The sequence below is a fragment of the Eptatretus burgeri genome, chromosome 3 (genome assembly GCF_056783735.1).
Source record: "Eptatretus burgeri isolate ZD-2024b chromosome 3, Ebu_testis_v1, whole genome shotgun sequence".
Classification (NCBI taxonomy): Eukaryota; Metazoa; Chordata; class Myxini; order Myxiniformes; family Myxinidae; genus Eptatretus; species Eptatretus burgeri.
The window spans coordinates 37,713,065-37,730,373 of NC_140963.1; the positions used below are offsets into that span (position 1 = coordinate 37,713,065).

Below are 17,309 nucleotides of genomic sequence, written 5' to 3' on the forward strand. Positions count from 1 at the left end.
CGTTCATAAAAGCAAATGGGCATTCCTTCATCAAAACAGCGGAATACGTCATGTCTTCTGCTCCCCTATCATGCTATCACTGACTTCACAGAAATCCATAGGCCAAAGATTACATTACACATTTTTTGCACAAATCTGACACCACAACCCCCCTGTAATGCTCCGTAATGCTTCAGACACCCCCTAAAATATTACGAAACACTCAATGAAAACACCCTCCTCCAACTATTTCATACCTTAATCCTGGAATGCTATTTATCCCGTTGTGGGGTTTTTTTCAGTTACTACGAACAACATTTGAAAAAGTAAAGGCGTTACCGTGCACCGTCAATAAGACCCGGCAGCAGTCGGAATCCCTGTGATGATGTCATCAGACTAATCGCTCGGAGTGATGTAATCGTTTTTAAATATGTTCAATTGCTTTCATTTGCAAATGAGATTAAGTGTCTGTAGAAAAAGCATTGATAGAATAGCATTGATAGAATAGCAATGATGGAATTCAAATAAAGAAATTTGCTTTTATCATTAATGTATTGAATACATACAATTCTTCACGATTGAGAGGTGGGGCCAAAACGACATGTAGCATGATGTATCAAAAAATTGTGGATGGATTATGACAAACTTGGTGGAGGAGTTGGTTTGATGACAAGAAAAAGCAGATTCGATGTTGGTTCAGGTCAGTAGACCCGACCAATCAATGTGATGCCAAACATAAACGGTTCAGCTCCCGAGTGCTGTTCTCATTACCATGAGAATTAGAGAGAAGTGTTACACCAAAATACCACTAAACTCCACATTTACCACGTTCGAGCTCTATGATTTACTACTTTCCCAGTTGTCATTGCCGAATATTTCTTTCACATCATCCCGATTGTTGTGAATGCCAGGTATTTCATGCATGCCCTCATCCCCAATTTTCTCCTCGGGTTCATGCATGTACGGTCTGACAGCACCTTCTGCATCATAATTTTGACCATCGTCATAATCTGAGGATTATTGATCAGAAAATTATTTCTCAAATTCACTTTCTGATGAGTCTGAAGCGAGTTGTACGGCCATTATCCTTAGCGTGCTGAGACAATCGTACTGGTGCTGACGTCACACAGTTGGCATAATGACCATAGCGGTTTTCTGGAATTTTTAGGGGTGGTACCAGACAGATTGGGCTTTTATAACTGTAACACCTCAAAAAAATATTCGAATTAAAAAGCATGTTCAGTTCTTTGTTTATTACTTTAAAATCAATATCATCACATCAAAAAAAAATTAAAAAAAAATTTCTGTGGACCTTTAAGCATTTAGGATAGACAGCTCATTATCACGATGAAGAGTGATGCAGCGAAGAGTGGAGTTTCCCATTTATCGATGAAATTAAAAAACCACATGGATGATACATGGATACTCATGAACGAGGTAAATCCTCATTTCTAGGAAATCCTTCCCCTCCATTTCATTTGTTTTGACTGCTTGTAGTTTCAGTACAATGATGCTGTGTAGGTAAACAGACTGACCCATTGAGTTCTGTTGTTGGCTCTCTTGTTCCTGTACTTTAGACAGCTCCACGTTGCCAAGTTTGAGCACACATGCCACCAGCTCAATGCTTTCCCGTATCTCGCTCTCCACGAAACCAATTACCTCCATCGCTTGCTGGAAGGTGACACGGCCACAGATGCAGGGCATGATTGCTTTAATTCGCCATCGCCCTCATTGGAAACTGACACTAAAAGTCAATTAACAAAAATGTCAAAACTGTTCTTCCTCTGCCTGTTATTTTAATAAAAAAGAAAGAAAAAGTTTAGTTTTCCTACACAATACTTTTACAACAACTTTGACCATTTTTTTTATTAATTATTATTCTTATTTGTATGCAAAGTCAAGCCTCGTGGAGGAGCTAGAACATAGAACGGATCAGGACGTAACAGAACAAAAGAAACAGTAGAAAGAGAGAGGGGGGGGACATACCAATAGCAGGGTGAAGGGACAAAATAGAGGGAGAGTTGGAGAAATAAGGGATATAGGGAAGAATGAATGCTAAGGGAGGACACAGGGGGGAAGGGGGAGGGGGGAGGTGGTGGACAAAATGGATACACCTGCAAATTTTCAGGCTAGAAAACAGGAAAGTTTGAAAGAGGTGGGTTTGGGAAGGGGTTAGAAGGTGTAGAAAAGATAATGGTTTTGGATGGTTGGGGGGGGGGGTGATCTGAGATGGTAGTGAACAGATGCCTTGAAGACTTGGAGGGAGGTTTTCTTGTATAAACAAATCATCATTTTTGATGATAATCCTCAAGGAACACTAAATTCTGAAAGCTGGGCATGGGGCACATTGTGGATCAAATTCCGTTGCAATTAATCAACAATGCACCCAAACACACAACGTTACGAGAGTGGAGTCTTACATTATATCGGGACACAAATCGATGTTTAGCCGAATAAATGTGTGAAAACGATGATGTTCCTTCACATTTTAGATTAGTTATACCACTGCGGCAACCCCATTGCCCTCCTCTACCCTTGCAAGGCCTGCCCTTTACGGTAAAGAACTCAGCTCCATATAGCATTTGTCAAAGGTATAAAAACAACATGAAGATTTGAATTCAAGCATCTAGTAGATTCTGTCGTCACAACACTTTAGTGCAATATAAAGTGCTGGAGAAAACAAACAAAACAAAACAAAATTATTAAAACAAAAATCAAACAATCAACTAGATATCTGTGATCACAAAGTGATTTCCAATGATAAGCCTCTCCGGCTTACCCTTGGCGATCGCCCGTGACTTACCATTGGCCCACGATTCAATGATGGCCTATTTTGTTTGGACGGAAATATGACTTTGACTGTGAACATTTATGGATAGAGTGTAAATAAAGATAACATGTTGGTAATAAAGATAACTAACCCATCTTCAATCTATTCATAAAACTCAACATCATGAAATTTGGAGGGCAACTTTTCAAGTTATGATAAAAAAGGGTGTTTTTTGTTAATTAGGTCACAATCCAAAAAACATAAAATAAAACAGATCAAGGACGTTAAAAAAAGTATCAAATACACAACTTCAATGCAGGTACCCTATTATGATGCAAGAACATCTTGGAAGGCCAAACGGTCTTTGAGATTCCGCATTGGCAAAATTGAGCAACAACAACAACAAAAAATTTGTTTTTTTTCAGATGGACATTTGACCTTCAACTTTGGGGGGAGGGGTACAAAGTAAATCATGTGTAAATGCGACATGCTCAAGGCTATCTATTGCGGGCAATATGGTTCCAATCGGCGAAACCTTAGTCAAGTTATGGAGAAAATGTTAAAATATCTATAATTGGGTCATAACCTTAAAATTAGGTCAACATCAAAGAAATTATGTGAACCCGACATACTCTTTATTCCCATTATTGGTGCAAAATTTCATTCTGAAAGTCCTTGTACATTGGCAGAAAAAAAGGGAGAAAAACCTAAATGGTGGTTTCGTACACTTAGGGGCATAAGACCTTGATCTTTAACCCAGAGCGGTATGATGTAAATTAAAAGTAAATGCACCTTGCACTTGGCTATCTAGAGAGGGCGATGTTATGATCAGATAAGCTTCGGTCAAATTATGGCAAAAAAATGTTAAAATGTCTATAATCAGGTCACGACATTCAAATTAGGTCAAGGTCAAAAAATGTCACCCCTGCACACTTTTTATTCACATTATTGATGCAAAATTTCATTCCAAAAGTCCCAGCCGGATATGAGATACGGCTCGGAAATATCGGAAATCGAGAGTGCAGGAAGAAAAATAATTTTCTAAATTGTGATTTCGTACTCCTCGGGGTCTAAGAAACTCTGTGGTCCCATTAAAAATTGGGGGTGCTAATTGTAGAAAGAAACCCTACAACAGCAATAAGCCCCTATACAATAGGCGGAGGTTTAAAAACCATTAAATTGCACAATTACTCTTGCTTCATTTTCCTGCTTCAATGAGAGTTCAGAGATTTCTTGATCAATCCTCATTGACACCTGCAAGTAAAACAAAACCCCAAAAGTTGAATGCACTAATTATTATAATGAAAAGAATGGTCGTTTTGATGTCAACCAAGTAGTTTCAGAAACTTTCAGATGAATGAAAAAATAATAATAATAATAATAATAATAATCAAGCTGTCATTAAAAGATGGAATTGTAGATATGTACAGTATTGTGAAGATATTGTATTTCTTACAATACAACATATAATGTGATTCAAGCATGTGCAGATAGTCTTAAGGTTACGGTGTCATTACTGGTAGGCTGGTGGACCCCCATGGCATTGAACATACTGGCTGGTTTGCCATTTGTGACAAGATGTGAAACAACAAAAGTAGGGACAATATTTGAACATGCCATCAAGTTACAATAAAGCTCAAGCAGAACCCAATAAATTAACATTACCATGATATGAATCATATAATTTGCATGTAATTCCGATGCGGGTTGTATGAGGAATATAACCAACAGTTCGGAGGTCATCTTACAGGTTGAAATAAAAACTGAAGGTGTCCACTCTGAAGCCTCAAGATCACAGCATATGTATATATATATATATATATATATATATATATATATATATATATATATATATATATATATATATATATATATATATATATATGGAAATATTTGTTTATAATGATAATTTAATCTGACGGAATTGGTCAGAGGTAGTGTACTGGCCTCTGAGCTGTCTAGTCTGGGAATGATTCTCCACCCGACTATAACTGTCATTCTGGTGCTTCACATGGAGGGTGTTGAATCAGTGAGCACACTGTCCGTCAGATGGGACGTAAAGCTGACGACCCGTCTACGAGCATCTGCCACTGATGGACGTGAAAGAATCTTCAGCATCTTCCATAAAGAGTAGACAGGTTGTCATCATAGCATAGCTAAATTCCAAATTCCTGCCCCAATTCCCACTGTGAAGGCAACGGAAAACCTCCCAGTGTATTCCTTGCCATGAGAATGCTTCAGCAGTACCTATGCACTGGCTCGGGTATGGTACATGATGACTAGCATGAGGATAATTTAAATTGGTAATGGGCATCCACAACCATGTTGTGGAATGTTGGACGAGGCCCTCTCCCCACCCCCCCCCAATCACTTTTTTCACCTTTATTCACTTTTAAATTTGTTTTCTCCGCAACCGCTTGAGTGATTCACAGGGAACTTTCAACACAGGTTCTCATTCTGATGGAGAAATAATTTTTTTTCGAAAGTTACATGATTCGATGGAAAATGCGGCTTGCGTTCCAAAAAGTCTGTTTTCTGTAGGCATGGGTTGCAGTGTTTTTCCACGTATCGGGTATAAACGACCTCGACCTCACTTCGCTTGGCTGCAGCCGAAATAAATGTATAAACTTCCTTCAGAACACATGTAACTATTTACCCAGCCTGTTTTGTCTCCTTCACGCCGATTCCACATCGTGCAGCACATTCTGCATCACCACTTCAAACAATCTCCATCACTCGCATACCCTCATATCTCATCTAACGACTGTGCTGACAAAGGAAATTGAATTATGCACAAAAAACAAAAAACCCCAAAAACAAACCTGAACAGCACTGAAGTTTTCTTTGTCATTGGTGCCCTCAATGTGAATGCAGTTTTTGTGGTTCAAGAAGTTATACTTGTTTGGGTCTTTCACAAGTTTCAGTTCAGCTGGAAATAAAAGAAGACAAATGTATCCTGCTCTCAGTAATTGTATACCTTCAGTTTCTGCGTGTAGAATAAAGACTCTCGCTGATTGTTCAATGCGAAAAAAATATCTGCTTACTGCACAGCAGACAAAAGAGTGAAATGTCAGGGGTGAGCCCCAGATATTCCAGAATTTCTCCAAAACCTTCTCAAAATGAGACTACTTCATGTCAAATAATATCAACTACCAGAAATAAATTATTTTCCTCTAAACACATATTTGAAAAATCGATTATTTTTCTTCTTAAATTATACAAAGTTCATGATGTCAAGGGATTGTTGTTATTGTTGTTGTTGTTGTTATTCTATGGCTTCCTATCCGACCACATCCCATACCATCCCATCACCTGTCCGTAACAGGTACATCAACTATGTGGACGTCACTAGCAGCTCCATTTTCGATCACAGAATTGTTGCTGGTATTGTTGTTCTATTGGTGTATCCCTGTGTTGTAAGAGGCGACCAGGGTTGCGTCAGGAAGCGCATCCAGCTTAAAAAATGTGCCAAATCACTATGCGGATCAGACGGATGATCCGCTGTGGCAACCCCGAACGGGAGCAGCCGAAAGAAGAAGAAGATTGTTGTTCTATTGATGGATGTATCCGCTAGTTTGAAAAGAAAAAGGGGATTTTCATCAATTTTACTCCCATGCAATCAATATGGATGCAATTTATCAAATTATAGATGATGATGATGATGATGATGATGATGATGATGATGATGATGAAGAAATATTGTACAATACAGCAATTGTCCGAGAAGAACTTTGAGGATTCTCATTGAACGCTAAAACAATAAACAGGAGTGTGTAAACTACAAACACACACACACACAGAACAAGCCGGTAGGCGGACATGGGTAGTCGATCAAGTCAAATTTAGTCGTTTTTCAGCCGTTACTAGCCAACAAAAGCGTCAATAGCAACGGTTCTTTCTCACACATAACTAGGACATACCATGAACCGACCATACCAGTTTCATGTATATCTGACTCATAGTCTCCGAGATATACCGAACTTCGTTTTTTTATTGTTTTCGACCAGGGTTCATTCAAAGTCTATCTTCTCTGACATTTTTCATAGGATCCGGCTGGAAATTTTTGACAATATGGCTGAATGTACTGCCCACAGTCGCTCGTGGCCCGATTTTTGATTTTCGAAAAAAATTAATTTTTGAGATTTTTTAGAAAATTTCAAAGGTCCGTTGCTAGGCAACGGATGGGTCCATAGCAACGGTTCTCATTTGCACACAACTAGGTCATGGTGTGAACCTACCAACCAAGTTTCATCGAACTCGCCATTGTATTAACGGAGCACTGGACCGAACAGACATACATACAGACAGACAAACATATCGACGGAAATACTGATAATAAGGGTAGACTTGACTAATAAGGGTAGATTGACTACCCAATAAGTTGTGATTAATGGCAAGGAAGAGAAAACGTAAAAAAAAAAAAATTTAAAAGCGAAACATAATTAAGAGAACAGGAAATGACATGGGAAAGACAGCACAAAATTAATACAAAGCAAAGAAAAGAAAGCAATCGTCACATTTGTACATGATCACTGCAAAATTATCAAGTAACACCAGTGGAAAGTGATTTGTAAACAATAATATCAATAATATAAAATGACCGTTTTTACAGCCATTTTTCCCCGCTGTGCAGGGGTTGGGCTTTTTCTTGAGGCAATGTTTTATGGCCGGATGCCCTTCCTGACGCCAACCCTGGTCGCCTCTTACGACACACAGGGATATGGTATACCTATTCTAACTGGGGCATACACCAGGACCAGTACACTGGTACTCACTTCGCCGACCTCAGATGGATGACAAGCTGAGTCAACCCCCTGGTGTTAATTCAGCAGCCAACGGGGCTTGAACTCAGGACCCTGGGATCCCAAGCCGCCACTCTAACCACTAAGCCAACACCAGGTTTGTAAACAATAATATCAATCACTAATGAAAATAAGTGCCCTTTCAAACAAAGGGAAATATTACTTTGTTACAATACGGACACTCACTCGGCCTGTAAGCAGTTATTTTCCCTCGGGAAGAGGTTAAATTAAGGTCTCTTTGACTCATGTGATCTGTTGAACCTCTCGGCTACTGATGATGGAAATAAAATAAATAAACTTTTCCGAGCAATGAAGAGTCGTGTCGCTAGCTTAGGTCAGTGGAAGTTTGAAAACGGTGGCCTGTGTGGGTATGTGTCCCTTTAAGCTTGTGAAAACACACCCAGAAGGCCTGCAGGAGCTCCAGCCAGCAAGTGGTAAAAGATGTGAAAGTTCCTTTCACCTTTTGCCTGGTTCACCACCCGAGACTTTTCCAGCAGATCTGAAGATAAACACAGGGATCATTGCAGGGTGAGAGAGAGAGAGAATGCATGAGTAAGCCTAGACTTTAAAGCAATCATGCCCCTGTCAATTTAACATCACTTTTAGAAAGAACTCCCAACATGTAAAAATTGGCATTATCAGCGACAACATTGGCAATCGTTTGAAAACAGGCTGGGCACACTTCCATCGACATTGTTAAGAAATATTTGGACAGATCGTGTACAACTACTTTTCTTTTTTAATGAAGCTCTGTCAAAAAAAAAAAACTTTGCAAAATGTGTTGAGAACCATTTTATCCATCAATCAACTTGTTATTTCTGAATATTTCTCTGATTTTACAACATCTTCCAAAAAGGCTTGGAATGTGCCCAAGAGCAGATTCCTATAAATGTTCCTGATTATAGATAAGACAATTGGATAACATCACCTTTGAAGATGAATTTGGGAACATTACTCTGAACTTCTGACATACATTGGCAAAAGCATCATCACCTACAGTGGCCTGCAAAAGTATTCACCCCCGCTCCAAAGTTTTCACATTTTGTTCCACCTGTGCTCATTTCATGATGCTTTCAAATCAAACTTAATACATAGAGTCATCACAGACTACTCCAAAGTGATAAAGCATAAAAAAAATGCAGATTAAAATGTGAATAAGTTCGATGAACAAAAAAAAAATCAGATGATTCTCAGTTGTACAAGCATTCAACCCCTTTTCCTAATTAACCCTAAATCACTTCAGGAGAAAAATATTTGTTTTAAAGATTACAAAATAAATGTAATAGGTTTCACCTCCATGTAATCAGTGGTTGAACTTAAATATTAAGCTCCCCAAATTATATAAGGAGTTTTAAGGTGCAACTCACTGGGCCAGCCAACAAGGCAAACATGAAGACCAATGAGCTTTCCAAAGAAGTCAAACATAAAGTGGTGGAGAAGCACATTCAGGAGAGGGTTATAAGAAGATTTCAAAGTCACTCATTATCCCTTTGAGTTCGGTGAAATCCGTCATTAAGAAGTGGAAGACGTATCATACCAACCAGACTCGACCCAGATCAGGTCACCCATTCAAACTCAGCAGCCAGGCAAGCAGGAAACTGGTTCGAGATGTTACTGTAAATCCAACGACGACTTTGGAAGATCTGCAAGACTCTATGTCCGAGATTTTGGTTAGTGTTCATCAATCAACAATATCCCATTCCCTTCACAAAGCCTCGATGGATAGGTGGCATGAAAGAAGCCATTACTGAAAAAAGACACATCTAAAATTTCGTATGGAGTTTGTGAAAAAGCATCTTAATGATACTGCAGGCCTGTGGAAAAATGTTTTGTGGTCATACGAGACGATAATTGAACTTTTTGGTCTAAATTCAAAACCTTACATCTGGCACAAGATTAGCACTGCACATCACCCAAAGAACACCATCCCTACTGTTGAGCAGAGTGGTGGCAGCATCATGTTACGGGGCTGCTTTTCATCATCTGGGACTGACTGGCAAGCTTGTCAGGAGTGAAGGGACAATGGACTGTGCAAAGTACAGGAGAATCCCTGATGAAAACCTGTTTCAGTCAGCCATGAATCTGAAACTGTGGAGGAGATTCACATTTCAGCAGGACAATGATCTGAAGCACAAAGCTAAACCCACACTGGAGTGGCTGAATAAAAAGAAAATAAATGTTCTTGAGTGGTCCAGTCAAAGTCCTGACTTGAACCCAATCGAACACTGATGGCGAGACTTGAAGATTGCAGTCCATCGACAATCCCCCATCAAACTTGGCAGAACAAAGAGCAATTTCCACATGAAGAATGGGCAAATATTTTACCAACTCACTGTTCAACGTTGGCAGAAACCGACCCAAATACATTTGTAGCAGTCATTGCTGCAACAGGTGTTTCCAGCAAGAACTGACCGAAGGGGCTGAATACTTTTTCAACCAGTGAATTTTGATTTGTACATGTTTTTTGCAGATATTCCTGACATGCAACCTCCTTCAACTATAACAGCGTTTAGTTTGATATCTTCAGTTATGAATAAAAAAGTTAATTTGGAGAAATTGTTCCTTCAGAATTCTTAATTCATCTCAATGTGGCATTGTTGGAATGGGGGTGAATACTTTTGCAGGCTACTGTACATTTGAGAGTTTTTACTTAAAGACAAAATGTATAGCTTCAGTAAAGAAATTATGAAGGGCTGGGCCGGATAACTTAGTGGTATGTGTACTTGCTTCTGAGCTGTCGAGCCAGCCTGGGTTTGAATCCCGGCCCAGCTATAAACCGTCACCCTGGTATGGTGCATGCAGAGTGATAAATCATTGTGGGCACCGTCGATTGAAAGGCCATTGAGCCGGAGGATCTGCCTACCAGTAAGGGTAGTTTGTGGATGTTAAAGATCCCATGGTGTCTTTTGCAAAGAGCAGGTGAGGTATGTTTGCACCCTGAACAAATCACACATTCCTGCCAGCTGAAATTGAATGTCAGGTTTGGTCAGACATGTCATGAAAGACTTGTTCCTGAACCGACCGCATAAGAAGGTGAGAATAATTGGGGCTCTTAAATAAGTAAATGGAGTCAAGGGCTATTGTATAAGTAGTAGTTGTCGTCGTGGTGAAGAAACGAGAAAGTTAAGTGATGATAATACAATGGCAAGTCAAAAATCAAAGGCAAGATGTCTATTATCTCCACCACCAAAGGAGGATAGAGGTTATGTTTTCACCACTGTCTGTCTGTCTGTTTGTTTGTCTGTGAGCAGGATATCTTTTAAAAAGTTATGGATTCATTTGGACTCATCTTTGCGGACAGCTTAGGTGTGTGACAAGGATGAATCAATTCGATTTTGGTGAAGATCCGCATCTGGACCCAGACACGAGAATTTTAAAGTAATTCTTCACAATTGAGAGAGAGGGCCAAAACAGTATATAATCGCACGGTATTTCAAAAAGTTGTGGACTGATTATGAAAAATCTTCGTTGACGAGTTGGTTAAGTGACAGAATACAAACGGATTCGATTCTGGTTAAGATCCAGATGGAGATCCGGCCAACAGTGGCACACAAAACGTAAACTGTTCAGCCTAGCGGAGGTCTGCACTTTACCGAGTGCCATTCTAATAATGTGAATGTGTCAGTGTTTGTGAGTAGTAAAATTCAGTGGATCACTTGTTGACTTGCCTCTCTATGTAACTGTAAATAAAGAGCTGTTTTATGTATGAACAACTTGTGCAAGCTCCAGTGGATATTGGGCTTGGTGCCCCAATTGTACATACGTACAGTTTGTGATGACGCCTCCCAGTGGATCGCCCTTGAAGTCAAACTCAATATCCATGTATTTTCCCTACAAGGCCAGAAAAGGAAATTAAATCCACAGATCAATAAGCTGTTTCTACAAAGACTGAAGATTTCAGACGACTCACATTACACGACTCGCATTACACGGAGGATTCAGGGCCGTACAAACTACATCGTTATTCAAGGAAATGTTTTTGTTTCTTTAAGAAATGCAAACAATCATATCGTGAAAACTATAATTAAAGTAACCCTTGAGGAAAGTGTCCAATTCATATATCAAGGTGATTCACCATGGAACTACGAGGGGAGTTCAATCAGTTCAACAAAAGAGATACTCACAATCGTCCAGTATAAAACCAGATAGTTCAAGTGCAACTAATGAAATGAAGAATTAAGAAACATTTATTTTAAAAATAATTAAGTGAAAAGCACAACAATGGCACAGACATCCAACAAACACATATTTAATAGACACAAATATACTTACTATGCCCATTAGAGTGCATGCACGATCTGCACACCCAGAAAGTTTAGGCCTATGTGGTGATAATAGGATGGAGTGGCCCATTGCCACTTACAATGTATATGTGGCTATACAAGGGTATGTGACCCTTGGTCAGTAACCTTACATGTCTGTAATTCTGATGATTCTGGTGTACCATAATCTGTTGCAGAGCGTTGGTGCTGCCAAAGCAGTTTCTTGACAAGGGTTATACTGGATGGTTTGCTATTGCCTTTCCAGCAGTAGTAAGGGCAGGAATTAGGAATTTGGAAATAGTGGCTATAATAGCTCACCTGCACTTCACAAAGGACACCATGGGACATTTAACCACCACCAACCAATGCCGACAGTCCACCAACTAACGGCAATCCAAGGGATGGCACACACACATTGATGAATCACCCTGCCTGTGAAACACCGGGATGACGGTTTATAGCTGAGCCGAGATCTGAACCCAGACTCGGAGCTTAGAGGTGAGTGTGTGTACCTCGAAGCCATCCTGTCAGCCCCAGGTATCTATAATAATCTTTTATATAATACCATTACTTTCGCACCGTAAAGGTGCATTGGGCTGCCGAGGCAGTTTCATTGGTAAGGAGTACAATCCTGGACGGGTCGCCACTCCGACGCAGGTTACTACCCCAGTACAATGGTACTCATTTCACCGACTTCGGAAGGATGACAAGCTGAGTCAACCCACCTGGTGTTAATTCAACAGCCAACAGGTGCTCGAACTCAGGACCCTTAGGTCCCAAGCCAGCCACCTTTACCGCAAAGCCAACACCAGACTAAAAGTATCTGTAATACCAGCACTAAAGAAAAAAAAAACCCAAGTGATCCTCAAGGCCATCTTGTTGAGGAAAGGGTTGGAAAGTAAGCAAAGTTGGTTTTATACACGATATATATATTTTTTTTTTTTTTTCTCAAAAACAAAAGCTTACATTCCAAGGTACAATGAAATGTTTCTACAGTGTTGAAACATTCTACGGACAAGATTCATCTCCAAGACGCATATTCTGTTTGTACATTTGGCCAATAACATTTCCAAACCCCTTATATAATACCGAGTAGTGAGTGACCCTTTGGGGCACAGCAACAGCAGCACAGCTGCACCGAACAAAATGATATCTACCTGGCAGCCAAGCTGCTATATGCAAATATGGTATTAACAGTAAGCGTGATTGGTGTCAAGACATATTAAAAACACAATGATGCACCCAGGTTACGGAGTGGGCTGAGACGTGCATGAGACATATTAAATTGGACCTTTAACATTAAGCAGATATTTGACATGGCAGTTCGCAATAATAAAAGATGCGTAGAAAACACAAATTGTACAAATATGGTAATTTTACTTTTCTCACAGAAACCCAAATGTTTTCAGACATAATGGTTTTGGTCTTTATTAGAAACCGTGACAATGACGTACATCAAGGCTGCATTAAGCATCCGAAAGCCGTGAAAATGGCACAGATCCACAAGATCCAAACAAATAAATATAGCACTCGCAATGGGTTGCAATGTTTTTCTTTCCAACTTTTGAGAACCTCTGGCTTGAAATGGTTGGTGTCTCCATGTAAACATGATGTGAACTCTTTTGAAAATGCTCAGCTTCCCAGGGACGAGTTCCTAATATCTGAAGCCCAGTGGCATCTGTTGTCGTAAGAAATTCCAAATTTAACAAAACTAAAAATAATCTGAATGCTCATGGAATCTAAATATGAATTTGGTCTCAAATTTAGCAAACCTTGAGACACAACCGTACTTACAAGGCATCACAAGAGCCAGGAAGCGAAGAAAGGGGTAAGATTGAGTGGGTGGGGAGGGGGGTGTGAAAATAAATAAGATTGAGAAAAGGAATTGGAAGTGGGGTAGGGAGGTTAGGTGTAAAAAAAAAGAATGCGTGGGGAAAAGGCAGAAGGAAGGAGAGAGAAGGGGAATGTATGGAGAGAAGGGGAATGTATGGAGAGAATGGGAATGTATGAAGAGAAAGGGAGTGTATGGAGAGAATGGGAGTGTATGGAGAGAAGGGGAATGTATGGAGAGAATGGGAATGTATGGAGAGAATGGGAGTGTATGGAGAGAAGGGGAATGTATGGAGAGAAGGGGAATGTATGGAGAGAAGGGGAATGTATGGAGAGAAGGGGAATGTATGGAGAGAAGGGGAATGTATGGAGAGAAGGGGAATGTATGGAGAGAAGGGGAATGTATGGAGAGAATGGGAATGTATGGAGAGAATGGGAATGTATGGAGAGAATGGGAATGTATGGAGAGAATGGGAATGTATGGAGAGAATGAAAATGTATGGAGAGAATGGGAATGTATGGAGAGAATGGGAATGTATGGAGAGAATGGGAATGTATGGAGAGAATGGGAATGTATGGAGAGAATGGGAATGTATGGAGAGAATGGGAATGTATGGAGAGAATGGGAATGTATGAAGAGAAGGGGAATGTATAGAGAGAAGGGGAATGTATGGAGAGAATGGGAATGTATGGAGAGAAGGGGAATGTATGGAGAGAAGGGGAATGTATGAAGAGAATGGGAATGTATGGAGAGAATGGGAATGTATGGAGAGAATGGGAATGTATGGAGAGAAGAGGAATGTATGGAGAGAATGGGAATGTATGGAGAGAATGGGAATGTATGGAGAGAATGGGAATGTATGGAGAGAATGAAAATGTATGGAAAACCTTCGTTTAGTAGATGAAATGGGAATGTTATTTCTGAAAGATTAGTTTTGGAATCAACATCATTTAACCAACAAACACATTTTATACAAGAAGGTAATTCATAAGAATGAAAATGAACTTGATCAAACTTGTTTGTTTGTTTTTTTTTGTACATTGTAAGGGTGAGTTTTCTCTTACTTTACTTACGAACAGAAACACAGGTAAAGTAAACCTCAAAACATCACACAATAATCTCGTTGTCATGGCTGCACTCAGACAAGCATGACGTCGACAGACATCCGTGAAGATTCATGTCACGGATAATCACAAGAATCAATTCCTTCCCTGAGATTACCTGGACCTAAACGTTTTATGACCATTTTCCCTGTGTTTTTTTTCAAAGGTTTGGTCACGTGATGGCATTCCTCCATCCAGATCTATCCATTGTGTCAGTTTCGTGAAAACCCAAACATTCCATATATTTACTGACAGATACAATCCATGCCTTTTTAGGACGTCATCCCGGGTTTCCTCCTTCTACCACCACAAGCTTTGTTGCTCTCTTTACAGCTTCATCTTCTGACTTCCCTTGCACACGACCACACCAACCACGTCTTCTCTTCCTAACTTCTTTTTAATCTCTGATTTCTGAGCTCCAAATTCTTTATTTCAGAGCAAATCCATCCATCCATCGTATCATTCTCCATCTCTTTTATTTCCATTTTATTTTTTACATCTTCCATCCACGTTACCCACTTTTAGCTTTTCCATACATCAATATGGGGCTGGGACAGGCTCAATAAACTCAAAACTTTACAGATAAAGGAATGTTAATTTCTGTGCTTACATTTCTACAATGTTTATATAAACACAAACTCACCTGGAAAATTGTCTTATTTCACCTTATTTATTTACTGGACTTTTGCCAGTATCTCGTTCCTCGAACTTGTTGGACACCTGACAGAGTAATTGTTAATTATAAATATGAAGCATCAGACTTACAAAACGTGAAGAGTTGTCATTCCTCACAGTTTTTGCATTCCCAAAAGCTGCAAAAAAGGAGGAAATATTATCGCACAAAGTCCATCCGCATTTTGGGACGAGGGATCGGGGAGTGAGAATAAAATCAAGTTTGTGTACGGATCAGCATAACGAACAATAATCTGTTATAATGGGTCGCACCCTACCTTCCAGTACAGGGTTTGATTGCAGTAACTGTTCTTTCACCTTGTTCACCTCATGACCTTTTCCACAGACGGCAGCAATATAAGACATGATCAGCTTGCTGGCCTCTAAAAAGGTTAAAAAAAAAAAACATCCAAATAAGTGTGACGTCGAGTGCACGTGCATTAAAAAAATAAATACAAACTTTTTAGACAAGTATAAGGTGGGTGATTAATGGGAAAGGTGAGTTACTGAAACATGATGACCCTTTGAACCAAGAACATCTCTGAATGGTGGGTTCACAACCTCAGCAGCATCTGAAGCTCATCCAATCAGAGGGTGGGAGTGGGAGAGGGTGGGAGTGGGGAGTGGGACAGGGAGGGGTGAAGAGAGGGTTGGGGGCAAGAGGGAGAAGGGGGAGAGAAGGAGGGATGGCGAGGGGGAGAGTAGGGATGGTGAGGGGAGAGAAGGAGGGACAGCAAGGCGGAGAGGAGGGGTGGCAAGAGGAAGAGAAAGAGGGACGGCGAGGGGGAAAGAAGGATGGATGGTGAAGGGTAGAGAAAATGAGGGATGGAGGTGGAGAGTACAAGGAATGGAAAGGGGGAGATGGACAGAGGGAAATAGCGAAAGTATGTTGAGAAGGGAAAGAAGGGAAGGATGATTTTGAGGTGATGTTCGTGAAGGACGTTGAGGGAAAGAGTATGGAACACATGGGGAGGAGAAATTCCCGAGGGGAGTCTAAATTACACCTTGCTCGAGTGTATGTTTTCAACAGATTGCCCCCTCGGTTGTTTTACATTGATTAATGTACATATCCATTTATTTTACATCGATTAATTTTACATTGACTAATATACATTCCCATTCTCATCAACAGATTGCCCCAAAATAAATTCCAAAAAGATATAGCCTCACTAGCTGTCCTTTATCAGAAACATTCCATGAACAGACAACAGCTGAGACAGCTTATTGGCTGTTCAGGTACATTTAGTCTGAGCAGTATAAGCAAGATTTATGACAAACATCAAATTTTTCTTTAATCATCAACAAAATACACTTGCTTAAAACGCTTAGCTCTCATTTTAATCACTGAATTCTGGTTCAAGAAGTCCAAAATAACAGAATTTAATTCAAGAATGGTTGAGAAATCAATCTTTGTGAGACACAAACTATCATTCATGTGATGATCATCCATCAGTGAATTCCTTTTAAAATGATCTTTTGTCAAACTGTAACAAGATAAAATAAATTCCACATTTTAAAGAAGGCGGCGGCGCTTCCAACAAAAAGTTAAAAAACTAGATCGACTCCGCTAATTTGAGCAAAAACACTGAGAGCAGACCCGGTCTCAGGCAACGTTTCGCTGGCTTCGCAGCCGGCGAAACGTTACCTGAGACCGGGTCTGCTCTCAGTGTTTTTGCTCAAATTAGCGGAGTCGATCTAGTTTTTTTTACTTTTGGTTGGAAGCACCTTATTCTAACATATATATATATATATATATATATATATATATATATATATATATATATATATATATATATATATATATATATATATATATATATTTGTTTAAAATGTACATTTTATTATGAATAATTATTTGAAATTATACATCAAGTATGTAATGATTTTAAA

General features: G+C 39.7%; 1 protein-coding gene across 2 annotated transcripts in view; it reads right to left on the reverse strand.

Moving 5' to 3' along the window:
- The window catches only part of LOC147029704 (unconventional myosin-Ib-like), a 166,318-nt gene that overhangs the window by 114,707 nt on the left and 34,302 nt on the right, over positions 1-17,309 (reverse strand). For both annotated transcript variants that reach the window (XM_085872950.1, XM_085872951.1), the window contains exons 5-10: positions 15,698-15,802; positions 15,513-15,559; positions 11,319-11,382; positions 7,952-8,050; positions 5,572-5,678; positions 1,515-1,650 (exon numbers count right to left, since the gene is read on the reverse strand). In XM_085872950.1, coding sequence (XP_085729076.1) covers positions 1,515-1,650; positions 5,572-5,678; positions 7,952-8,050; positions 11,319-11,382; positions 15,513-15,559; positions 15,698-15,802 — 558 coding nt within the window. The remainder of the gene's footprint in view (positions 1-1,514; positions 1,651-5,571; positions 5,679-7,951; positions 8,051-11,318; positions 11,383-15,512; positions 15,560-15,697; positions 15,803-17,309) is intronic.